This window comes from Nycticebus coucang, chromosome 17, assembly GCF_027406575.1.
Source record: "Nycticebus coucang isolate mNycCou1 chromosome 17, mNycCou1.pri, whole genome shotgun sequence".
NCBI classification, from domain to species: domain Eukaryota; kingdom Metazoa; phylum Chordata; class Mammalia; order Primates; family Lorisidae; genus Nycticebus; species Nycticebus coucang.
The window spans coordinates 32219235-32245360 of NC_069796.1; the positions used below are offsets into that span (position 1 = coordinate 32219235).

At 42.6% G+C, this 26126-nt stretch overlaps 2 protein-coding genes across 7 annotated transcripts in view; both read right to left on the bottom strand.

The window, feature by feature from the left end:
- Nucleotides 1–17: 17 nt before the first annotated feature.
- C17H5orf15 (chromosome 17 C5orf15 homolog) lies at nt 18–17176 on the bottom strand. Its single transcript, XM_053567462.1, has 3 exons — nt 17000–17176; nt 4252–4769; nt 18–1474 (listed from the first exon to the last, which is right to left on the bottom strand). The coding sequence occupies exons 1-3, from the start codon at nt 17133–17135 to the stop codon at nt 1343–1345; spliced, it is 786 nt and encodes a 261-aa protein (XP_053423437.1). The 5' UTR covers nt 17136–17176; the 3' UTR covers nt 18–1342.
- Nucleotides 17177–22019: 4843 nt separating this feature from the next.
- VDAC1 (voltage dependent anion channel 1) overlaps nt 22020–26126 on the bottom strand; it is a 36241-nt gene continuing 32134 nt past the window's right edge. For all 6 annotated transcript variants that reach the window (XM_053567467.1, XM_053567466.1, XM_053567463.1 and 3 more), the window contains exons 8-9: nt 24004–24061; nt 22020–22967 (exon numbers count right to left, since the gene is read on the bottom strand). In XM_053567467.1, coding sequence (XP_053423442.1) covers nt 22876–22967; nt 24004–24061 — 150 coding nt within the window. In that variant the 3' untranslated portion in view covers nt 22020–22875. The remainder of the gene's footprint in view (nt 22968–24003; nt 24062–26126) is intronic.

A 26126-nucleotide genomic window follows, 5' to 3' on the forward strand; every position in this document is an offset into this window, starting at 1 on the left:
ACACTTGTAAAATCAGGGATTTGTCTCTTTGCCATTTATTTTTTAAAATCTTATTCAAAATATTAAATAATACAATTTCATATATGAAAAAAATTACTGCAAAAAACAGTTCAGGTCTATTTCCATTGTGCTTCCTCTCCTTATCAGGAAAGTACACTGTCCACCTGAAAGACAGGATGGACAGCCTTCTCATCCCATCTCTAAACAAAGCACAAGCCCTGGCTCACCTGGGCCTTGATTAACATATATTAGGGGTTACATTTTCTGAAAAGTTATAGTGACACTTGTAAGTCAACCATGGTTCAAATCACATATTTACACATTGATCAATTCTTTATGATAGAAATACAGACAAAAATAAAGTAAATAATTTCCAGTTCTGTTAAAAAAAAAAGAGAGAAAATAAAACAAGTATGGGGAGAAAAGGTCATTACCTTTATGTATACAAACAACTTCATTCAGGCATAAGTTTAATTTGAAAGACCTACATACAGTATTATTTAAGTGATAATGTCCCCTAAGAGTTATTCAAACTTACTATAAAATAATAAAGTGAACAAATGTGATATAATATTAAACTCTGCCCATTGCTTAAAACCTTGGAGGAACCCAGGCTACAATCAATTGCTAACTAAAAGTAACTCTGTATGTGTTTAATATTTTACCGCAGTTTCTACCTCTAAATTTAACTTAGTTAATTCAAACCAAAAAATGGTATCTCTTAACATTTTATCTATGTCTAAAGCAAACTGCAGTCTCTACTGCCAAAATTTCTAGAGTTATGTAATGGATTACCGAAAACTGGTCAGATTAAGTAATATCACTATCTTAAATTATGTTTAAAGTATCTAAAAATACCCAAAGCTGTTTTCTTGGAAGAAAAAATATGAAATGCGAAGCATTATCAACACATTTCCTTATACATTACAGTTTGGGACCACAGAGAAATGTGCACTTAAAAAAATAGTATTTGGATGGCAGGGGTGAATCTGAGTCAGCAGTAACCAGATCTGTTAGAATTTAGTTACAGGTTTGGGATCTTTTAAAAGTAGCATCACTAAATTCCATAAGTATAATAAACTAAAACAATAAAAACTAACAGTGTAAATATAAGGTAATGTTTAACTCAAAATTTTGGACACTTGATTAAATTCAACTCTAAAAGTATAGATAAAAAATTATATACTCCTTGTTTGTGACACTGAATTTCCAAAGCACCAAGGCAAAAGAGAGACCAACCTCTCATTTAAGTACCAATTGCCTAGGGCAAACATCTACACAATATCTTATAAAAAGTCAAGCAAATAAAATTACATAATAAGCAAACTCAAATCACAGTGCTTTAAAAAATATAATCATTGGTGATCTTCAAAGAAGGCATTGCCTCATTAACATTCTGGTCTAGACGATGATACTCCACTGTTTTGGAACACAGGCCATCACGCCATTTCCTACTTTGAACCAAAAGGAAAATCTGGAATAAAACAAAATTAATTAAATATACAAAATAGAAAACAAAGAATAAACATTTTTATAACAAGTGAAAAAAATTCTCTTCTATGTTCCCAGATTAAAAAAAAAAAAAAAAGTAACAACAAAAGGGTTAGTTTGTTTTCCACATTGTAAACAACGCTAGACAATGCTTCTCAAATTTTTTTTTTTTTTTTTTTTTTTTGTGGTTTTTGGCCAGGGCTAGGTTTGAACCCGCCACCTCCGGCATATGGGACCGGCGCCCTACTCCTTGAGCCACAGGCACCGCCTCAAATTTTAATGTACATAGGAACTTTTACTAAAGACTCAGATACCTGCATTCTACCTTCAAAGAGTGAGTTAGGGCTCGGTGCCCATAGCTCAGTGAGTAGGGCACTGGCCACATACACGGGGGGCTGACATGTCAATGACAACTGCAGCCAAAAAATAGCTGGGCATTGTAGCGGGCACCTGCAGTCCCAGCTATTTGGGAGGCTGAGGCAAGAGAATCACTTAGCCCAAGAGTTTAAGATTGCTGTGAGCTGTGTTGCCATGACACTCTACTGAGGGCAACACAGTAAGACTCGTCTCAAAAAAATAAATAAATAAAGGGTCAGCACCCATAGCTCAGTGAGTAGGGCACCAGCCACATACACTGAAGGTGGCGGGTTTGAGCCTGACCCAGGCCTACCAAACAACAACAACAACTGCAACCAAAAAAAGAAAAATAGCCGGGCATTGTGGCAGGTGCCTGTAGTCCCAGCTACTTGAGAGGCTGAGGCAAGAGAATTGCTTAAGCCCAAGAGTTGGACGTTGCTGTGAGCTGTGACATCATAGCACTCTACTGAGGGCAACAAAGTGAGACTCTGTCTTAAAAAAAAAAAAAAAATAGGGCAGGGCCTATGGCTCAAGGAGTAGGGCACTGGCCCCATATACCGGAGGTGGTGGGTTCAAACCCAGCCCTGGCCAAAAACTGCAAAAAAAATAAAAATTAAAATAAACATAAAATTTTTAAAAGAATGAGTTAGTATAGTCTGGTGGAGCCCAGGAACTTATTTGTTCACATTAGAGATGACCCAACACTAAATACTGGGATACAATATTATTGGCATTCAAAATTCTGTTCATCTACAAATACTTACAAAACTGGTGAACACTTAACTACAAATCACCAGAAGGGTTTGTGTGTTGGCTGTTTTCAGACTATTACTAGATTCGCAGATTCTCAAAAGCTGGAAGGCATTTTGAAATTATCTGGTCCAGTTTCACCATTTTTTTTGGTGGGGGGGCGGGGCTGGGTTTGAACCCACCACCTCTGGCATATGGGGCTAGCACCCCACTCGGTTGAGCCACAGGCACTGCCCCAGTTTCACCATTTATCAGGTAAGAAAATCAAGGCCCCAAAAGGAAAGTTGGCTTTCAGGGAATCACAAAGTTATAATATCATCAAGAAATGAGACTTCCTGACCGCTATGTATCCAAAAGGAAATTGTATATCTGATCTCCCTCTAAGTATTTTGAGAGGCTAAACTATTCAGCTGTGGGATTACACTGTACTGAGATGCACCCTTACACTAACTCATCCAGGCCTATTTTTAGCCTCTTCACTTCATGTAATCCAACAAACCCATTCCAGCATAGAAATTTTCATCACAATATTATTTCTGAAACAAAAATTAGAAACCATCTAAATGAAAAAATATATATATTAATGACATGAAAAATGCTCAAGATGTATTAGGTAAAAAGATATAAAACTCTATACCACAGCCGGGCGCTGTGGCGAGCGCCTGTAGTCCCAGCTACTCGGGAGGCTGAGGCAAGAGAATCACTTAAGCCCAGGAGTTGGAGGTTGCTGTGAGCTGTGTGAGGCCACAGCACTCTACCAAGGGCCATAAAGTGAGACTCTATCTCTACAAAAAAAAAAAAAAACTCTATACCAAATGTTAATAATGCCCTGGCTAAGAACTTCAATTTTCTTTTCTAAATGCATGTTTTCAGAATTCCCTAAAATAAACATGTAATAAATACTTTTATGTCCAGAAAAGGTTATTAACAAATCATTAAGTTGGGAGGCGCCTGTGGCTCAGTGGGTGGGGCGCTGGCCCCATTATACCGAGGGTGGTGGGTTCAAAGCCCCGGTCAAACTGCAACAACAACAACAACAAATTATTAAGTTGGCTCGGCACCTGTGGCTCAAGCGACTAAGGCGCCAGCCACATACACCTGAGCTGGCAGGTTCGAATCCAGCCTAGGCCCGCCAAACAATAATGACAGCTGCAACCAAAAAATAGCCGGGTGTTGTGGCAGGTGTCTGTAGTCCCAGCTACTTGAGAGGCTAAGGCAGGATAATCAATTGAGCCCAGGAGTTGGAGGTTGCTATGAGCTGTGATGCCATAGCACTCTACCCAGGGCAACAGCTTGAGCCTCTGTCTCAAAAGAAAAAAAAAAAAAAAATCATGAAGTTGGGCATTTCTCATAGCTCAGTTGGTAGGGTCCGGGCCGCATACACCCAGGCTGGCGGGTTCGAACCCAGCCCAGGCCAGCTAAACAGCAATGACAACTGCAACAACAAAAAAAAATAGCCGGGTGTTGTGGCGGATGCCACAACTTATTAAAATATACAACAGATTTATAAACTGATTAGACATTTCAATATTTTACCATCAATTTAAACTTAACTAAAAAAAAGAAAGCCCTGAATCATCAAAAAACATTAATTAAAAAACATGATTGAGATAGTAGAAGACAACTAGAGGGGCTGAAAAATCTCAGACTTACCTTCCTTTTGTTGTGATATGTAACATAAACAACAGCTATACAAAAAGCAAAAATAATAAGATGGAAAAAGAAATGGCTATCTTCCTCTTCTATATTTGAAGATGGGCTCTTAAAAGATTTCACTGACTGTTCAATTTCCATGTAACCCCTGTTTTCTTCCAAGGTGCCATCAGAGTCATCATCCTTGGGACTCGGGGTCCAGTCATAGTCTGTTTCTCCATAATCTCCATTGTCCAGAGTGTCCTTGGCTATGGATGGAGAACTGTTCAGCATGAGAAGATCCTCTTCCTCTATGCTAGGATCTTCATTGTTATCGGCTTCCTCTTGGAACAGAGTAGTGGGTGAGGGACGAGGGGCCACAGATACACCCCTACTTTTCTCTGTATTGGTTGTGGGAAGGAACATGGTACTGATTTGGGGTATAGATGGTTTCGTTTGGTTTTCATGTGTTAAAGCATTCACATTCAGGGTAGAAATATTTGAGTTGAGTACAGTTTGGTTTGATTTCAGTGACACAACTGAAATAAACAAAAAACATTAAACTGAAATCTCCAACTTTATCTTCACCAAGCTAAAAGCACATTTACCTAAATTTTTCACTAAGCATTTTTCTCTGCTAAATTCCTACAACTTTCTATTGAAAACCAATTATTAAATCTTAATAGCCAGCAATAAATTATATTTCTTAGTCAATTATTCATCAGATAACTACTTTGCTCTCAGATAATAACAATGTAAGGAGCATAAATGACCTACTGCATTACCATAACCTGGCACCAAAAGAAAAGAGAGGTGTCTGACCTTAGGTCACAATGGCAGAGTGACCCTTACCCATCCTGTTTTCATTTCACAAAGAGGTTGGACTTCAGTCATCCTTGTCCAGATACCACCCTAGCCTCAGAACAGAAAGATAAGTGGCTGATTCTGGCACAAGTCAGTCAAAAAAGATGGAATTTGTACCTAAATACTTTTAATACAATACAAAAAATTCCTTTTTTTTTTTTTTTGCAGCTTTTGGCCAGGGCCGGGTTTGAACCTGCCACCTCCGGTGTATGGGGCCAGCACCCCACTCCTTGAGCCACAGGTGCCACCCACAATACAACAAATTCAAGAGAAACTATAAGCAAGCTGTAGAGTCTTCTAGTTCAAGTATCACTTAGAAATACTACTGTATTAGTGAAACTCTGTACTGTATTTCTTTTCTTTTTTTTTTGAGACAGAGCCTCAAGCTGTTGCCCTGGGTAGAGTGCCATGGCATCACAGCTCACAACAACCTCCAATTCCTGGCGTAAGCAATTCTCTTGCCTCAGCCTCCCAAGTAGCTGGCACTACAGGCACCTGCCACAATGCCCGGCTACTTTTTGGTTGTAGTTGTCATTGTTGTTTGGCGGGCCCGGGCTGGATTCAAACCTACCAGCTCTGGTGTATGTGGCTGGCGCCTTAGCCGTTTGAGCTACAGGCGCCGAGCCATAAACTCTGTACTGTATTTCTAAGTGATACTTGAACTAGAAGACTCCTTTTCCTAAATATTAAAAAAAAAAAAAAAAAAAAGGCATCCTCAGGAAAAGAAAGGGAAAACAAAGGACAAAAGTCAGAAACTGTACCATTTTAAAGATTGGAAAAGGCAATGTAGGTATGGAAAATGACACCAAATACATCCAAATTCTTATGGCCTATACCTACTCAACATGTCTTACTAAAGTAAAATTATTACACAAGCAACTCTTAATACCAAGAAGAATTAATAGAGGAAGATTCAAGAGAGGAATCAGCCTCACAGAGTGCTAGGATTACAGGCATGAGCCACCATACCAGCCCATCAATTACACTTTTAAAAAAACCTCTCATGGGTGCAGTGGCTCACACCTATAATCCTAACACTCGGGAGGCCAAGGTGGGTAGACTGCCTGAGCTCAAGAGTTCAAGACCAGCCTGAGCCAGAGCGAGACCTTGTCTCTAAAAATAGCTGGGCATTGTGGCAGGCTCCTGTAGTCCCAGCTACTCAGGAGGCTGAGGCAAGAATTGCTTGAGCCCAAGAGTTGGAGGTTGCTGTGAGCTATGATGCTGTATCACTGTACCGAGGGCAACAATGTGAGACTCTGTCTGAAAAAAAAAAAAAAATCCTCTCTTGTGAGATGTAAATATATTCAGATATTTTAAAGTCTATCAAATAAAAGTAAAATATTTTGTAGGGGTAACAGTAAACCAAGTCATTCCAAGGCTTTCACAAATGTGTGCATTCACACAACAATCTAACAGAGTTCTTTATGTGAACACACTCTGGTTTGTATACCACAGCTGATATCTATTTTGTGTAGAAAAGGCAGTGCCTGGGGCTCAGTGAGTAGAGTGCCAGCCCCATATGCCAGAGGTGACAGGTTCAAACCTGGCCCCCGGCCAAAAACTGCAAAAAAAAAAAAAAAAAGATAGAAACTATTTTGTGTAGAAAAAAGAAATAGCTGATTTCAAATGGACAGAATAAGTCTCCCCCCCAAAAAAATTTAGTAAGTTAGTAAAAAAATTTAGTAAATTAGTAAAACTCTTTTCTTTTCTTTTTGATTTTGAGGGTTTTTGTTTGTTTTAGTAAAACTCTCTTAAAACATGTTTAATAGTTGGATTACTTAAAATTTTTAACTGGAAAAAAAGAAGAATAAAACAAGACCTACAAATGAGTACTCAGAAACTATTAAAAGACACTTCTGAAAAGAATTTTTGTATTTATCAACTTACAGTCACAATTCAGGAACTTGCAAATTACAATCTCTGATACATTTAATTTTCCTGCCAAAGTGTAGGAAAATGCATTTAAAATAAAATTTACAATTAAAATAACTAGAAGCCAGGCGGTGCCTGTGGCTCAAAGGGGTAGGGCGCCAGCCCCATATGCCGGAGGTGGTGGGTTCAAACCCAGCCCCGGCCAAAAACCGCAAAAAAAAAAAAAAAAACTGGAAGCCAACTAACCTTAACTTTTAAGAACTGTTTTTCTATGTTTGACTTTGGGATGTTATATCTTTAAAGAACACAAGCTGATAGGGATGAGAATGCTTGTAAAGAAACCCCTCCAAGACACACGCACAGAACCTTCTCTGAAAAAGACATGAAATAATGTTCATCATCCCTAATCGTCAGAAAAATGCAAATCAAAACCACCCTGCGATATCACCTAACCCCAGTAAGATTAGCCCACATCACAAAGTCCCAAAGCTGCAGGTGCTGGAGTTGATGTGGAGAAAAAGGAACTCTTTTACGCTGTTTTGGGATTGCAAACTAATGCAGCCTCTTGGGAAATAAGTAGAAGAATCCTCAAAAAACTCAAATTTGACTTTCCATTTGATCCTGCAATCCCATTACTAGGCATCTACCCAGAAGAAAAAAAATCATTTTATCATAAGGACATATGCACTAGATTATTTTTCACAGCTCAATTTCCAATTGCCAAGATGTGGAATCAATCCAAGTGACGATCAACCCATGAATGGATTAATAAACTGTGATATATGTATACCATGGAATACTATTTAGCCCTTTAAAAAGATGGAGACTTATCTTTTGCATTAACCTGGACAGAGTTGGAGAACATTCTCTTTAGTAAAGTATCACAAGGATAAAAAAACAAGTATCTAATGTATTCAAAACCAGTATGAAGCCAGAAGACAAACTAATACACACCTACGCAAGAGAAAAACTCAAATTAAGTTGGGGCTCAGCACCTGTAGCTCAGTGGGTAGGGCGGCAGCCACATACATTAAGGCAGACAGGTTCGAATCTGGCCCGGGCCTGTTAAACAACAATTACAACAACAACAAAAATAGCCAGGCATTGTGGCAGGTGCCTACAGTCCCAGCTACTTGGGAGGCTGAGGCAAGAGAATCGTTTAAGCCCAAGAGTTGGAGGTTGCTGTGAGCTGTGACGCCATGGCACTCTATGGAGGGTGACATAGTTAAGACTCTGTCTCAAAAAATAATAACAATAATAATAATAATAATTTAAATTGGGGGAAGGGGGAATGAGAGATGGGGAGAGAGGAAAAGGGAGGGTGCTATGCTCCCACCTAATAGGCACAATGTAAGGGTATATGGCAAGCCTCCTGGGTGCAGGACATAACTACAACAGGGACCTTTCCTAACAAATACAAACATTGTAACCTAATTCTTTGTACTCTCATGATAATCTGAATTTTAACAAAAGAAAAAAAAAAACCCTCCACCTTGCATTCATTAGCAAATCCCTTCTTTCACCCTTCCCTTTGTTATAACTAAAACCTGGCTCTCCTTAAGAACACACTTTCCCTACAGCCCTTTTAGGTAATAGCTGTTTTTTCTCCCACATCCTTGTACCCCTGAGTCTTGAGGAGACACATCTATCGTCCCTCACTGTCCCTTCCCGACTATTCTCTCACTCCTTTCACTAAACGCCTCTAGCTTTAATTCTCACATCTTTCTCCACTAACATTCATCCACCAACTCCAAGGTCATGCCCCCTAATTCTTTTTTTTTTTTTGCAGAGACAGAGTCTCACTTTATGGCCCTCAGTAGAGTGCCATGGCATCACACAGCTCACAGCAACCTCCAACTCCTGGGCTCAAGCGATTCTCTTGCCTCAGCCTCCCAAGTAGCTGGGACTACAGGCGCCCGCCACAACGCCCAGCTATTTTTTGGTTGCAGTTCAGCCGGGGCCGGGTTTGAACCCGCCACCCTCAGTATATGGGGCCGGCGCCTTACCGACTGAGCCACAGGCGCCGCCCAATGCCCCCTAATTCTTAATAATTTTGGCTCCTCGCTGTAGAGTTCACTACCTCCAAGACAAATACTCCTGTCTTGATTTCAAAATCCTTAACCTTGCACCTGCAGTCCCAGCTTCTCAGGAAGCAGAGGCAGGAAGATTGCTTGAGTGCAGGAATTCAAGGCTGTAATGAACTATTAAAATGCCACTTCACTCTAGGCTGGGCAATGGAGTGAGACCCTGTCTCAAAATTAAACTAATATAAAATTAGTTTAATGAATATTAAACTAAATAACTAAAATTAAAAATAACAAAATCCTTGACCTCCTCTGTTCTGATAAGCAAGCTCCTCTCCCTTAACTGCTTACTCCTATGATCATTACCTATTATCACAATTCCTCCAAATTCTCAATTTCATGCATTCTTGCACTACTAACATGACCTCCTCTCCTTCCAGTTCACTCCCTGGTATCCTCTATCCATCAAGACCTACAACCTCTGATCCTACCATCTTTACAATCCTTCACGGACATTACCAAACCCGGCCTGATACACTCTCTTGTTTCTTTATCCAGACTCAATACTATGATCAGCTTTTTAATTTGTTCTCTCACTTCATTTCCCTTCCCCCTCACTTACTTTGTCTCATTTGCTTGGTGAGGCTACATCCCTCCATAGTTAAATCAAGCTGACTGCTTACTTCCCATCTGGCCCAAGCAGCTTAACATGGCTGGAAATAAATATACAACCATGCCACTGTTTTCATTTCATTTCATTTTAAATTTGATGCCAAAGATTCTGGTGTATAATTAAAGTTGTTGGCAATTATACTGTATTTTCCTAGTCCATTTACCCTTCTAATCTCTTAGCAGACCATTTGCATTTGCCTCTATCTTCAAACTTCCGATATCACCTCTGTAATCTTCATTTTCTACTGATGACATCACCTCATAATTTCTCTGCGGTTCTCAACTTGTGGGTCACAACCCCTTTGGGGGTCGAACGACCCTTTCACAGGGGTCGCCTAAATACATCCTGCATGTCAGATATTTATAATACAATTCACAACAGTAACAACATTACAGTTATAAAGTAGCAACGAAAATAATTTTATGGTTGGGGGTCACCACAACATGAAGAACTGTATTAAAGGGTCACAGCATTAGGAAGATTAAGAACCCTGCTCCAAGAACTACCAGAACTCTAGACTCATAAATCCAACTGCCTACATGAAATCTCCTCTTAGATGTCTGACATTCAAATTACCAAGTTCAAAATGAATTTTAACTCATTTCCAGGAAGATGGAATTGATGTACTTTTCCCTACTTCTCTAAAAACTCTGGACATTATACATAAAGTAACATAAGACAACTCTGAAACGTGGAAAGACCAGGCAGTTAGAGACCTCATGACCTGAGAAGCGGCATGGTGGTGATTTCTCTGGGTTTTGTTTTTACCTCACGTATCCCAGACTTAGAGTTGAAGAAGCAAATAACTTAGAAATACCTGGGGAGCGCCTGTGGCTCAGTGGGTAGGGTGCCAGCCCCATATACTGAGGGTGGGGGTTTCAAACCCGGCCTCGGCCAAACTGCAACAAAAAAACAGCCAGGTCTTGTGGCGGGTGCCTGTAGTCCCAGCTACGTGGGAGGCTGAGACAAGAGAATCACCTAAGCCCAGGAGTTGGAGGTTGCTGTGAGCTGTGTGACGCCACAGCACTCTACCGAGGGCGATAAATTAAGACTCTGTCTCTACAAAAAGAAAAAAAGAAGGAAAAGAAAAGTCAGAAGAAATAATGGCAGGAAACTTCTCTAATTTGGCAAGTGAAACAGATGTACACATTCAAGAAACACAGAGAACCCCAAATAGGATAAACCCACAGAGATCCGCACCAAAACACATCACAAATAATTTTCTGAAAACTAAAGACAAAGAAAAAAATAAGACAGCTAACTTAAGCCATAAAGTATCAATAAATCATTAAATGTAAATGGCCTAAATAGATCAATTAAAAGATAGTGATTGCCAGAACCAACTACATGATGTCTATAAGAAGCTCATGTCAAATACAGCCATAAGCAGGTGGAAGTAAAAGGATGGAAAAAGATATAACATGTAAACATCAGCCTAAGGAAAGCAGAAGCCACTGACTTAATATAAGATTAAGTAGACTTCATAGCAAAGAAAATACAACACACGGAGAAAGAATCAATCATCCAAAAAGACATAGTAATCACAGGTGTGTATGCACCAAACAACAGAGCTGCAAAAATATGTGTAGCAAAAACTGAAGAGAACCAAAAAGAAAAAGACAAATCCACAATTATATTATAGTTGGAGAGTTCAACAACTATCTCTCAACGAATGATAGAACAACTTGACAGAAAAATCAGCAAAGACATAAAAGAACTCAACAATACCATCAACCAAAAGAAAATCTAATCAACATTTATAGGCTCTCCACTCTACAACAGCACAATATATATTCTTTTCATATGCCCACAGAACTTACACCAAGTTAGACCAATTCCTGGGCCTTAAGATAGACCTCAACAAATTAAAAGAACTAAAATTACACAGAGTGTGTCCTTAGACCACAATGGAATCAAAGCAGCTACTGGTAACAGAAAGGTTATTAAACAACACACTTCTAAATAGTTTATGGGTCAAAGAGGAAGAGGTTGTATTTTTTTAAATACATAAGCTGAATGCAAATGGAAATGCAACATGTCAAAATGTGTGGGATACAGCTGAGAGGAAAATTTATACTACTAAATGCAAATACTAGAAGAGAGGGAATGTCTCAAGCCAATTGTGTAAGCCCCTAGAAAAGAAGCAAAATAAACTCAAAGTCAGGAATGAAATAAAGGGTAAGAGCAGATATCAGTGAAATGGAAAACAGAAAAATGCAGAAAATCAATGAAACAAAGAATTGGTCTTTTGAAAAGATATGCATATTTGAAAGCTTTTTACTCTGCTAGTCCTCCTGGCTAATCCAAGCCACCATCACTTCACCTGAATTATTACAACAGCCTCCTCAATAATCCGCCTGCTTCCATCTCATCCCTACTGTCCATAAACACAGCAGCCAGAGCAATCCTATAAAAACTTCAATCAGATGTCACTCCTCTTACTTCCTCCACTGAGGCCAGGTACACTGGTTCATGCCTGTAATCCTAGCACTCTGGAAGGTCAAGCAGAAAGGGTCCCTGAGCTCAGGAGTTCAAGACTAGTCTGAGTGAGAACCAGACCCTGTATCTACAAAAAATAGAAAAATTAGTCCCAGCTACTTGAGAGGCTAAAGATGGGGGATCAGTTGAACCCAGGAGTTTGAAGTTGCAGTGAGCTATGAGGATGCCACTGCACTCTAGCTAGGATAAAAGAGTAAGACTACTCTGTCTCAAAACAAAAAGAAACAAAAATAAACAAACAAGAAAAACCTCCAGGGGCTCTCTGTTTCCCTCGAAAGTCAAAGTCTTGGCTTGGTGCCCTTAGCACAGTGGTTACAGTGCCACCCACATACACAAAGGCTGGCGGGTTCAAATCCAGCCCAGGCCAGCTAAACAACAATGACAACTACAACAAAAAAAATAGCCAAGTGTTGTGGTGGTGCCTGTAGTCCCAGCTACTTGGGAGACTGAGGCAAGAGAATCACTTAAACCCAAGAGTTTGAGGTTGCTGCGAGCTGTAACGCCACAGCACTCTACCGAGGGTGACAAAGTGAAGTGAGACTCTGTCTAAAAAAAAAAAAAAACAGTCAAAGCCTACATGATATGGTCCCCATTTATTCACTCTCATTATTTCTTACTAGTATATCTCCCTAAATGTTCTATCCCCTGTGCCTATTTAATATTAATAGATAGCAGACATTCAATAAATATTTACTCAATATGCTCTCGACTCAACTCTCACCACAAATTCCACACTACATCCCAAATAGCATCTCTGCACCTATGGCACTTCTTGCAAAGCCTTTCCCCTGGTTCTCAGCAAAACTCCATTCATTCTTCTAAGGATACGTCTAGTAGCATTCTTCATTGTTTAACTCCAATACCTAGCAACAAGTAGGAGTAGAATATATATTATTCAAGGAGTAAAACCTTGAAAGTAATAATACACAAATAAAACACAAGGAAATCAAGAATTTCTGAAAACTAAAGACAAAGTTTAGTTTGTCCAAATTTCTGAAACATGGGATAACAAAGTAGATCAACCTCCCTGACCTTCTCTCCTTCAAATCACAGAGTTGATCCAGTCAGATTATGAAGCGTATTCAGAACAAAGTGACAACTCTGACTGTATGGATTTAATTGTTGAGCTTCTACAAATGTATAAGTTACTTCAACTTCTAAATCTTCAATGTCTACCCTTTCCTAATTGATATTACCTCTCTCGTTATAAGTTAACATTTTAAAAATTAGAACTTTCTAAATTTAGGCTGATTGTGGTGGCTCAACCTGTAATCCTAGCACTCTAGGAGGCCAAGGTGGTGGACTACCTGAGCTCAAGAATTCCAGGCCAGCCTGAGTAAGAGCAAGACCCCGTCTCTACTAAAAATAGAAAAACTGAGGCAAAAGGATCACTTGAGCCCAAGAGTTGGAGGTTGCTGTGAGCTATGATGATGCTATGGTACTCTGTCTCAAAAAAAAAAAAAAAAAAAAACTTTCTAAATTTAATTCTCCTCTTCTATTAGTCTCTTCTTTTTAAACTACCTTTAAAAACTGCCTTAAAAGACTCAGTGCCTATAGCTCAGCGGCTAGAGCGCCAGCCACATACACAGGAGCTGGCAGGTTGGAATCCAGCCCAGGCCTGCCAAACAACAATGACAACTACAAGCAAAAAACAGCTGGGTGTTGTGGCGGGCACCTGTAGTCCCAGCTACTAGGGAGGCTGAGGTAAGAGAATCACTTAAGCCCAAGAGTGTGAGGTTGCTGTGAGCTGTGATGCCACAGCACTCTACCCAGGGCGACATAGTGAGACTCTGTCTCAAAAAATAAAAAAACCTGCCTTAAAATAAAACTGTATTGGCATTTCTCAAACTTGAGAATGGAGAGGACCTACTTACACATGGGTTTGAGAAACACCGCTGTAAAAATTAAATGCATTAGGGATTCAAGCAGGGCCTCATGCCTATAATCCTAGCACTCTGGGAGGCCAAAGTGGGTAGATCACTTGAGTGCAGAAGTTCAAGACCAGCCTGAGCAAGAATGAGACCCCTTCTCTAAAAAACAAAAAATAGTTGGGCGTTGTGGTGGATGCCTATAGTCCTAGCTACTTGGGAAGCTAAGGCAAGAGAATCACTTAACCTGAGAGTTTGAAGTTGCTGTGAGCTATGACGCCATAGCACTCTACCGAGGGCAACAAAGTAAAACTCTATCTCAAAAAAAAAAAAAAAAATTAAATGCATTAGAGCAAACAATCGCATCTATCACTGGGCAAAAAACATGAATAGAACCTTCTCTGCAGAAGACAGATGAATGGCTAACAAACATACGAAAAAATGTTCATCGTCCCTAATCATCAAAGAAATACAAATCAAAACCACCCTGAGATATCACCTAACCCCTACAAGATCATCCCACAGAACAAAGTCCCAAAGTTGCAGATAATCTTAAATTATTGGTGAGACTGCAAACTAACACAAACCTCTCTTTGGACAAAAGTATGGAGAATCCTCAAATAATTCAAAAAAGACTTCTATTTGATCCCGCAATCCCATTACTAGGCATCTACCCAGAAGAAAAAAAAATTATTTTATCATAAAGACATTTGCACTAGATTGAGTTTTTTTGTTTTTTGAGATAGTCTCAATCTGTTGCCCTCAGTAGAGTGCTGTGATGTCACAGCTCACAGCAACCTCAAACTCTTGGGTTTAAGTGATTCTCTTGCCTCAGCCTCCCAAGTAGCTGGAACTACAGGTGCCTGCCACAACATCTGGCTATTTTTTTGTTGCAGTTGTCATTGTTTAGCAGGCCCAGGCTAAACCCACCACCCTTGGTGTATGTGGCTGGCACCATAACCACTGTGCTACGGGTGCCAAGCCAACTTACATACTTTAATAACAGGAATAACTTCATGAACCAGAAAAATCATCATTACGCTTTACTAATGAAAATAAATGAAATGAAATGAAAATGGACCAAAGCTTTTTCCCACAGACTTGCAAAAACTCAGTACCAACAAGGAAGTGTTGCTGAGAAAATCTAAATACACAGTACTGTAGTCGAGGAATACAGGGCCAGACAGGTCCTGTGGGCAAGTAAGAAAACATTATCCCAGTTCACAACGTTTTGCATCTGAAAACTAAAAAAAAAAAAAAAAAATGTAAACACAGGATTGTGTCTTGGCCTGAAATTAAAATGGGACTACTTAACAAGATATCACTTAATATCATTATTAATCTTATTAGTGCATTTTCCCAAACTAGGTATCAGGCCCTGGTTTGCAGATTTCCTCATTTCTCAATAAAGCCTTCAATATCTAGATTTCACAATATAACATTTGCAAGAAAAGAAATCCTTTCTCACTCAAATCCTACAGATTCATTAAAATGAGGCAGGGTTATCCAGGTTAATCTAAGAAACAGGGGAAAGGGGAACCATGTTTGCAAAGAATCTCCTTTGTCCCCAAACTCCTCTCCCCTTTCCAAGTTCCTCAGGAGCCCAACGGCCCAGCGTTTGTTTTTGTTTGTTTGTTTGAGACAGAGCCTCAAGCTGTCGCCCTGGGTAGAGTGCTATACCATCACAGCTCACAGCAACCTCCAACTCCTGGGCTCAAGCGATTCTCCTGCCTCTGCCTCCCAAGTAGCTGGGATTACAGGCGCCTGCCACAACACCCGGCTATTTTTTGGTTGCAGCCGTCATTGTTGTCTGGCGGGCCCGGGCTGGATTCGAACCCGCCAACTCAGGTGTATGTGGCTGGCGCCCTAGCCGCGTGAGCCACAGGCGCCGGGCCGCCCCAGCTTTTTTGTTTTGTTTTGTTTTAAAGAGAGAGGGTCTCCCTCTGTTACCCAGGCTGAAATGCAGTGGCACGATGATGGCTCATTGTTAACCTGGAACTCCTGAGCTCAAGCGTTCCTCCCTCTGGGATTACAGGTTTGAGTGAGACTGCCCCAGCCGCCCCAACTATTCACCAAGCACCAGAACCCACCAGACCTCAGAGATGCGTCAGTACCTGAAGACAAATCTTCTCCCTTCACTTCCCCTCTTAGAAATATTCCATCGACTTAGTCTGATCACTGGGTCACTACCCCTGCCCACCATAGTCTTTACCACTGACCTCACTCCTTCTGGCTCTGCTAGATCTTTGACCCTAAATTCCCCACCTCAGGATCCTCTCTAGACACCACACCCCTTAATCCCCGCCCAGTGCTCGGCCCCTGTCCTCTCCGCCCTCTCCTCCTTCTAGATCCTCCTAACTTCCCACTGCAAGAAATTCTGGGGCGGCGCCTGTGGCTCAGTGGGTAGGGCGCCGGCTCCATATACCGAGGGTGGCCGGTTCAAACCACCTCCGGCCAAAACTGCAACAAAAAAGGCATAGCTAGGCGTTGTGGCGGGCGTACTCGGGATGCTGAGGCAAGAGAATAGCTTGAGCCCAAGAGTTTGACGTTGCCGTGAGCTATGATGCTACAGCTCTCTATGGAGGGCGACAAAGTGAGACTCTGTCTCTTAAAAAAAAAAAAAAGAAAAAAAGAAAAGAAATTCTGGAAACCCCCGCCACCGCCATTTCTCGAGGCTGTCCATTCTTGAAGGCTTTCTAGACACCACTCCTTCGTCCTCCGTCCTCCGCCCACTAGACGTTCTGGTCCCTGTATCACTTCCTCAGGACCCTCGGAAAGCCTACCACCTGGGACCCCTTCAGATACCATACTTTCCTCCTCGGGCCCTTGGAGACCCTGCCCCAGCTACACGTCGCTGCCTGCTCAGAACACTCGGAAGCGTCCGTTCCCAGGCCCGGTCTGTCTCCTGGACGGTGTCCGAGCCCTCCCCGCCTTCCCGCGTACCCGCCCTACCGGAGCGCCCCCTTTACCAGTGAAGGGGGCGTACGCAAGCAGGAGTGCCAGGACGAGCGGCTGCGCCAGCCCCGCAGGAACCCGGATGCCCGATTCGGGCAGCAGTTTCGCTTGCGCGATGCGCCTCATCCTTCCCAGGATGTCAGCAGCCATAACGGACCCGGTCTGGAGCCTGCGCTGTTGCTGGGGTCTACGTCATGATGTCAGACGCTGCGTAGAGCACCGCGGCCCTAGCACCTACGTCCCAGCGTGATGACGTCGCAGCTGATGCGAGGCTCCGGAGAAAGGACTAAGGAAGAAATATATAATGGGAGTTGCATTCTTTTTTTTTTTTTTTTTTGTAGAGACAGAGTCTCACTTTATGGCCCCCGGTAGAGTGCCGTGGCCTCACACAGCTCACAGCAACCTCCAACTCCTGGGCCCAAGCGATTCTCTTGCCTCAGCCTCCCAAGTAGCTGGGACTACAGGCGCCCGCCACAACGCCCGGCCATTTTTCGGTTGCAGTTCAGCCGGGGCCGGGTTTGAACCCGCCACCATCCGTATATGGGGACGGCGCCCTACCGACTGAGCCACAGGCGTTGCGGTAAAGGCCGTGTGGAGAGCGCGGCGAGGTGTCGCTGTTGGTCAGGGGTGTAGGGGGCTGGAAAGGGCCAAATTGAGCCCTTCCCGTCTCCCACGTGATGGGATATTATACAGCCAATAAAAGTATTTTTAGACACCATACTCTCCTTTAAAAGGAAGATCCAACTGTGTATAGTAGACTAATGACGAAAGCTAAATAACTGCCCTTCCATTCTCCGAAAGCAAAAGAAACAAATGTGGTCATATGTGGGTTGTGAAATTTAAGTAATTTGTGTTATCTTTCCTTACAATGATTATTTCAGCAAATATTTTGCACCTCTCTACGTTAAAGATGCAGTAGTTAATCGGGCGGCGCCTGTGGTTCAGTGGGTAGGGCGCTGGCCCCGTATACCGAGGTTGGCGGGTTCGAACCTGGCCCCGGCCAAACTGCAACAACAAAAAAATTATAGCTGGGCGGGCGCCAGTAGTCCCAGCTGCTCGGGAGGCTGAGGCAAGAGAATCGCTTAAACGCAAGAGCTGGAGGTTGCCGTGAGCTGTGATGTCACAGCACTCTACCAAGGGCGATAAAGTGAGACTCTGTCTCTAAAAAAAAATAATACAGTAGTTTAAAAAAGGAACCCCTGTGCCTTGTGGAGTTCATTTTAAGGGAGACTGTGGTGTACAACATACAGCATATAAGCCGGTATGCATGATGGAGGAAAAGCGGAGGAGTGGCTATGAAGTACGGGTAAGGAGTTGCCACGGTAAATAGCTTCCAGATTGCCTCAAATAAGCGTCTATTACTTTTTAAATTTTGTAACCTAAAACCCCCAGTCTATGAAAATAAAAATTTAAAATCTTCCAGGAAGTTCACTTAGGGCCTTGGCACTGTGCTTTGGTTTGTATGTAAGTTCTGGAAATGTTTCCTTAATAAACAGCTATAGGCATCAATGCTTTAAAGTTTCATTTGCTCGATTTTCAGGAAAATCAGTGTGGCATAAAGAGAGCCATTTATTGCACCCACAGCTTCACCACTCTGAGGGGTGTGTATAATTCCCTCGCAGAAGAGCTTGCTGCTATACCCCTGAGACACAGCTGAGCTGCCACTCTAAAAGGAGAAGAGCGAGTATTCTACTCCTGAATCTGGTTCCCCCAACTTTTATCTGACTCTCGTGACAGCTCAGAAACACACAAACTGTGTTAAGAAAAGTAAGAAGTAGGGCGGCGCCTATGGCTCAGTCGGTAGGGCGCTGGCCCCATATACCGAGGGTGGCGGGTTCAAACCCGCCCCGGCCAAACTGCAACCAAAAAATAGCCGGGCGTTGTGGCGGGCGCCTGTAGTCCCAGCTACTTGGGAGGCTGAGGCAAGAGAATCGCTTAGGCCTAGAAGTTGGAGGTTGCTGTGAGCTGGGTGAGGCCACGGCACTCTACCGAGGGCCATAAAGTGAGACTCTGTCTCTACAAAAAAAAAAAAAAAAGAAAAGTAAGAAGTTGGGGCAGCTCCTGTGGCTCAAGGAGCAGGGCGCCCGTCCCATATGCCGGAGGTGGTGGGTTCAAACCTAGCCCCGGCCAAAAAAAAAGAAAACTAAGAAGTCATCCACCTGCTCATTTTCCAAAATCCACCACAAGCCCCTACAGACTGTCCTTATTGCAAACCTTCCAGGTCAGCCGAGGTGCAAAGTCCTCCCAAGTGCCACAGGAGCTTTCACTTCTGCGAGTACAGAAAATAGCACTCAGTTTAACAAACAAGCCTCTCAATCCTAGCTTTTGCTTATTAGGAGATTGCTTCAGACTTAAAACAGTTTATCTGTAATAAAACACTGCAGTCCTCTTACCCAATTCTTTGTTCAAATTTGTCCGCATACCAGATTGTCTCAGTTTTCTTAACTGGTGAGATATTATGAACTCAAGGCAATTTGCACAATGATATTATAATTTACTGCATAGGACAGGCCGACCCTTAATAAGTAACAGTTCAGAGGAACTAGTCCCTCATACTCAGGTCGGTTATACACTTAAAAATATTTTAATACCGTATGTGGAATCTGCAACCACAATGCACCATAATCTGTGGACATAAACATTCACTTAGAAATACCTGTAACTCCTTATAAACCTCATGAAGACAGTATGACAAATAGTGAGGCCCACAATTTGGGGGTAGTTATAAAAAATGCTAAAAATAAACCTGATACCTGTTTTGAATATCATTTCCAAATATAGGAGAAAAAAAAGAATTCTGCCTAAAAACATAAATGAAAGGAGGGGGAAAGTTCCTATCTGTTAAAGTTAATGTATAGTTCATTACTTTTTTTTTTTTGTAGAGACAGAGTCTCACTTTATCGCCCTCGGTAGAGTGCTGTGGAGTCACAGTTCACATAAACCTCAAACTCCTGGGTTTAAGCAATTCTCTTGCCTCAGCCTCCCGAGTAGCTGGGACTACAGGTGCCCACCACAATGCCCAGCTATTTCTTTTTTTTTTGCAGTTTTTGGCCGGGCTGGGTTTGAACCTGCCACCTCCAGTATATGGGACCGGTGCCCTACTCCTTTGAGCCACAGGCACCGCCCTACGCCCGGCTATTTTTTGTTGCAGTTTGGCCAGGGCCGGGTTTAAACTTGCCACCTTCGGTATATGGGGCCGGCGCCCTACTCACTGAGCCACAGGCACCACCCCATTAGTATTCTTTGTATTTGAGATTTCCACAATCACTAGCCAGGCATTGTGGCAGGCACCTATAGTCCAAGCTACTCGGGAGACCGAGACAAGAAGATCACTTGAGCCCAAGAGTTTGAGGTTGCTATGATCTATGATGGCACACTACCCTAGAGTGACTGAGGTTGCCATGAGCTATAATGGCACACAACCCGGGAGTGACTGAGACTCTGTCTCAAAAAAAAAGGAAAGAAAAGAAAAATTTTCACAATCAAGTTATTAAAATATATATAAGACAGAATTTTAAAATGACCCCCCCAAAACCATGATCACAGGGAAGGACCTGTGAATATGGTGGAATATTATTCCCTTGATTAGGTTACTTTACCTGGCACGTTAAGAATGGTTAACATTGGGCGGCGCCTGTGGCTCAGTCGGTAAGGCGCCAGCCCCATATACCGAGGGTGGCGGGTTCAAACCCGGCCCCGGCCAAAATGCAAAACAACCAGAAAATAGCCGGGCGTTGTGGCGGGCGCCTGTAGTCCCAGCTGCTCGGGAGGCTGAGGCAAGAGAATCGCTTAAGCCCAAGAGTTGGAGGTTGCTGTGAGCTGTGTGAGGCCATGGCACTCTACCGAGGGCCATAAAGTGAGACTCTGTCTCTACAAAAAAAAAAAGAATGGTTAACATTAAGAATGGGAATTTATCTTTGCTACACCTAACCTAATCAAGTAAGTTCTTAAAAGCATTGGAACTCTTCCTGGAGGAGATTCCAAATATGAGAGTATAAGGTGGCGGCGCTTGTGGCTCAGTGGGTAGGGCTCCGGCCCATATACCAAGGGTGGCAGGTTCGAACCTGGCCCCAGCCAACTAAAACAGCAGTGGCAACTGCAACAAAAAATAGCCGGGCATTGTCACAGGCACCTATAGTCCCAGCTACTTGGGAGGCTGAGACAAGAGAATTGCTTAAGAGGTTGGAGGTTGCTGTGAGCTGTGACACCACGGCCCTCTACTGAGGGTAACAGAGTGAGACTCTGTCTCAAAAAAAAAAAAAAGTAAGAAAGAAAAGTATAAGGGAGTTTTTCTGTTCCTGGCTGTGGAGATGGAGGGAACCAGGTGGCGAAGAATACTAGTGGCCTCTAGGTGCTAAATGGCTCCCAGCTGACACTAGTAAGGAAGTAGGGAACTCTATCCTATAATCAAAAAGAGCTGAATTCTGCCACAACCATGTGAGAGAAGAGGACCCCAAACCTCCTAATGAAATGAGAACACAGCCTGGCCAATACCCTAATTTCAGCATTGTGAGAACCTGAGTGGAGCCCAAGCTACTGACCTGTAGAACTGTGAAATACAGCAGGGTGCAGTGGCAGGCACCTGAGGTCCTAGCTACTCAGGAGGCTGACACAAGAGGATTGCTTCGGCCCAAGAGACTGAGCTATGATGACGCCACAGCACTCTCCAGCTTTGATGCTGTGAGCTATGATGACGCCATAGCACTCTACCCAGGGTAATAGAGTGAGACTGTGTCTCAAAAAAAAAAGTAGAACTAGGAAATAAATGTTTTAAGCTGCTATGTTTATGATAATTTGTTACACAGCAAGTGAAAGATAATAGTGTATAATTCAAACATACACACAAAAAGAGGACAAAGAAAAACATCTAAATAAATGCCCTGCTTATTCACTTTATTATCAATAAAGACAACAGGGGCAGTGTCTGTGGCTCAACGGAGTAGGGCGCCGGCCCCATATGCCAGAGGTGGCGGGTTCAAACCCAGCCTTGGCCAAAAACTGCAAAATAAATAAATAAAGACAACAGAAGGAAGATGAGGTTTCAATATTTTATTCAAGTTTTAAGTGATGTTAATTACAGCATTTGAAGGGGAGGATCTAATTCCACACAAAATGGAAGACTCTAAAATATACCCATTAAACTGCTAAAAAATAAATTGAGTGGTAAGAATACAACGAAAGTCCAATTTAGATTCTGAGTGTTGTCACCATGTGATCACAATCACACAGACTTCCCAGCTTATAGCTGGGGATCCTAGAAGCTATTTCATACTCTTGTACAAGGGCAAAAAAACACAACACGAGAAGGAATTAAGTCCTGAATTATTGGCTTCACCACATCCACCCTCTCCACCCCAAAATGGCACAAAAGCAGCAGCTACCACACCCTGCAGACCTTTTGGTGTAAAAGAAGTGATAATGGACTGAGGTGGGAACAGGTCATGAATATCTGTCTATAAAAGTCCCTTTCAGGTGAGTTTGCACACACCATCAAGCAATGAGCCTCTCATTAATTAGGGTTAGAAAATCAAGGTTCAATTCTCAGGAAGTCACAATTTCATTCATTTACTCAGTATGAATTTACAAAGTGCCTACACATAATCAGCTTCCACTTGCAGCCATTTCTAGATAAAAAAGAAACCTGGCATCTCTAAGGAAGCCACCACGTTCCCCTCAAGTCTACAGCTGAGAAGACCTTTTTTGGAATCGGGTTTCTTCTGTACCTCTGAAAGGGTAACACCTTAAAGCTGAATCATCTTTAACCTGGAGGTCTAACATGATATTGAGCAATACTTGCATCCCAGACATACAACATTAAAAGATTACGCTAAATTCTGAAGGTAGCTATGCTGCAAAATAGTTTAAAATTAAACAAGTGTACAGTATTCATTTATGCTTGAAATTCCAGTCCTAGACCAAGCTTGTGGCCACCAGCATTGACATTCTTGCCATCCAGCAGAGCTGACAGTGTCAGTTTGATACCTGCAGGGAGAAAAAGCAGGGAGAAGAAAGGGAGGATGGAGGAAAGAAAAGAGAAGAAAGGTTAACGCAAATTCAGAACCTATTCCACGTGTTATCAACAGGACCAACCTACACAGCCCTTCAATCCTTCCTACTTAACACCACTTGAACAGGATCCTAGCGTGAGCGTATAAAACAACTATAATACAACCTCTGTAAGGTGACCACCCAGGGGACTGGAACAAACTTGTCAACATATGAAGGGGATCAACATGAGGAACTAGGCCTACTATACTGATACATAATGTGGCACATGTCCAGTCCGTGAAAATTCAATCAACTTAATGAGGTGGTCAACTATGGAGGTTCTACAGTATAATTATCCCACTGACCAGAGAGCCTATCCAAATCCACTCTTTCCTCTCATTGTCCCTTTGCTGCAGTTAGTGTCTCTGCCACTAGTACTGTGCAGTAAGCTGCTTCTGTGATCCTCCCCTGCAATGAACCCCAATCCTGAATCGGACCTGAGGCCTTACACTCATAGTTATAGTGTACACGTGCGCGCACACACCTAGCCTGCATGCATACCCACCGATGCACACAAGCTGACTCTCCCTGGAGTGGCCTGATTCCAGGAAATAGCCTCTAATCTTAGATTTCCAGGGTTCAAAGGAGATATTATCTCCTAGCCAATGGTGCAAAGAAAACACCACTTTTCCTATTTCTTTGTCTTTTTGAATGGGACTGATTTATAGGTTCATTTTGAGAACCTCCTAGAAATAAGGATTATGTACCCCCAGGAAAAGCGGATGGAAGAAAATAACCAAAAATGTAAAAATGCTGGACATGGCCTTTTGTTCTCCTCCTCCTACTTCCCATATTCTCCAAATGTTCTGTAATGACTTTGTACTCTTTTATAAACATTTTATTATAAACTTTACATACACTCATGTACAATGTACTACTTAACATTCCATAAGCAATGACATGAATCAGCAAACCAGCACTACAATTTTTTCAAAACAAGGAACTGATTTCACACACAACCAACACATACCTGGCTTTAGGGTCTGAGTATATCCTAAACCTATCAGGCTGGAGTTGTTCACTTTAGCCTAGTCAAGAAAAGACAAGACAGAAGGAAAATGTTATATACTTCACACTTTCATCTTCAAAACAAGTAAACTTTTTTTTTTTTTTTGTAGAGACAGAGTCTCACTTTATGGCCCTCGGTAGAGTGCCGTGGCCTCACACAGCTCACAGCAACCTCCAACTCCTGGGCTTAAGCGATTCTCTTGCCTCAGCCTCCCGAGTAGCTGGGACTACAGGCGCCCGTCACAACGCCCTGCTATTTTTTTTTTGGTTGCAGTTTGGCCGGGGCCGGGTTTGAACCCGCCACCCTCGGTATATGGGGCCGGCGCCTTACCGACTGAGCCACAGGCGCCGCCCAAAACAAGTAAACTTTTTAATCAACCAACTCTAGACTTTAGAATCAAATTATCCTTTTCCATGACCACCTTGTTTACAGGATTCATATTAAATTCAATTTGAAATATTTCAAATTTAGGTGCATGATTTCTACTCAAATGGTCTGCTGAGATCTGACATCCCTCATAAGAACAAAGCAAGGAGAAGGAAGAACTTGGCGACCAGTGTCCCTTCTGGCTGTTCCTTTTGTAGCCTTCCACCTAAATAACGGGCCCCCTTTCTCTTGTTTATAAGTGCCTAGCATTAAGGGAGCCAAATTCAGTTACCAGTTCAGGAAACTTGAAATAGACTTTCCATAAATTACACAAACCAGTACAGAATCCATTTTGCAATGTGAGAGCTCCTCATTCCATTCTATAGCCTACAATGCCCTGTGACAACATATATGAGCCCATCAGGATCCACTGAAAAAACTGTGGTGCAACTCAAGAGCCCAGGAGAAATGCTACAACTGACCACCGATTTCTTAACATGCAATGCAGCAGCTTAGACAGAAAATGAAAAATGAAGAGCAGGGTGGCACCCATAGCTCAGTCAGCAGGGAGCCAGCCACATACACTGAGCCTGGCGGGTTTGAACCCAGCCCAGGCCTGCTAAACAATGACAACTGCAACAAAAAATATAGCCAGGCGTTGTGGCGGGCACCTGTAGTCGCAGCTACTTAGGAGGCTGAGGCAAGAGAATCGCTTAAGCCCAAGAGTTTGACGTTGCTGTGAGCTGTGACGCCACAGCACTCTACCCAGGGTGACAGCTTGAGACTCTGTCTCAAAAAAAAAAGAAAGAAAAAAAAGAAAAGAAAAAAAAATGAAGGGCAAAAGGAACATTTAGGGGCAGCACCTGTGGCTCAGTGGGTAGGGCACCGGCCCCATATACCGAGGGTGGCAGGTTCGAACCCAGTCCCAGCCAAACTGCAAAAAAAAATAGCTGGGCATTGTGACGGGCACCTGTTACTCCCACCTGTTAATCCCAGTTACTCAGGAGGCTGAGGCAAAAGAATCACCTAAGCCCAGAAGTTGGAGGTTCTGTGAGCTGTGATGCCACGTCACTCTACGAAGGGTGATAAAGTGAGGTTCTGTCTCAAAAAAAAAAGGAACATTTAGAACCAAGGTTTCAGGCCCGGCACAGTGGCTCATGCCTGTAATCCCAGCACGCTAGGAGGCCAAGGCAGGTGGATTGCTTGAGCTCAGGAGTTCAAGACCAGCCCAAGCAAGAACAAGACTCCATCTCTAAAAAATAGCTGGGTGTTGTGGTGGGCACCTGTAGTCCCAGCTACTCGGGAGGCTGAGGCAAAAGGATCACTTGAGCCCAAGAGTTTGAGGTTGCTGTGAGCTATGAGAGCACAGCACTCTAACCAGAGTGACAACATGAGACTCTGTCTCAAAAAAAAAAAAAACTTGGGTTTCAGAGCACCCCTTTTTATCATTTACATCATGGAACAGGGACTGGATAAAGGAAGAGGTTCAAGAGCAGGCCAGGCTGGGTTAAATCCAGGCCCGAGCACTTAACTGCTATGTACCTTTAGGCAAGTTACTCCACCTCTTTAAGCCTCCAGCTCATTTGTAAAACTAGGGATAACTTTTAAAAACATTTTTTTAAAAAGCACACCTATCTGGCCGGGTGCAGTGGCTCACGCCTATAATCCTAGCACTCTGGGGGGTCAAGGTGGGTGGATTGCTTGAGCTCACAAGTTCA

Coding starts and splice junctions, on each gene's coding strand:
- C17H5orf15 (XM_053567462.1), bottom strand. CDS start 17,135: ATGGCTGCTGACATCCTGGGAAGGATGAGGCGCATCGCGCAAGCGAAA. Junction 4,770..16,999: donor TGCGTACGCCCCCTTCACTG/GTAAAGGGGGCG, acceptor TGTTTATTTCAG/TTGTGTCACTGAAATCAAAC. Junction 1,475..4,251: donor CATATCACAACAAAAGGAAG/GTAAGTCTGAGA, acceptor GTTTTATTCCAG/ATTTTCCTTTTGGTTCAAAG.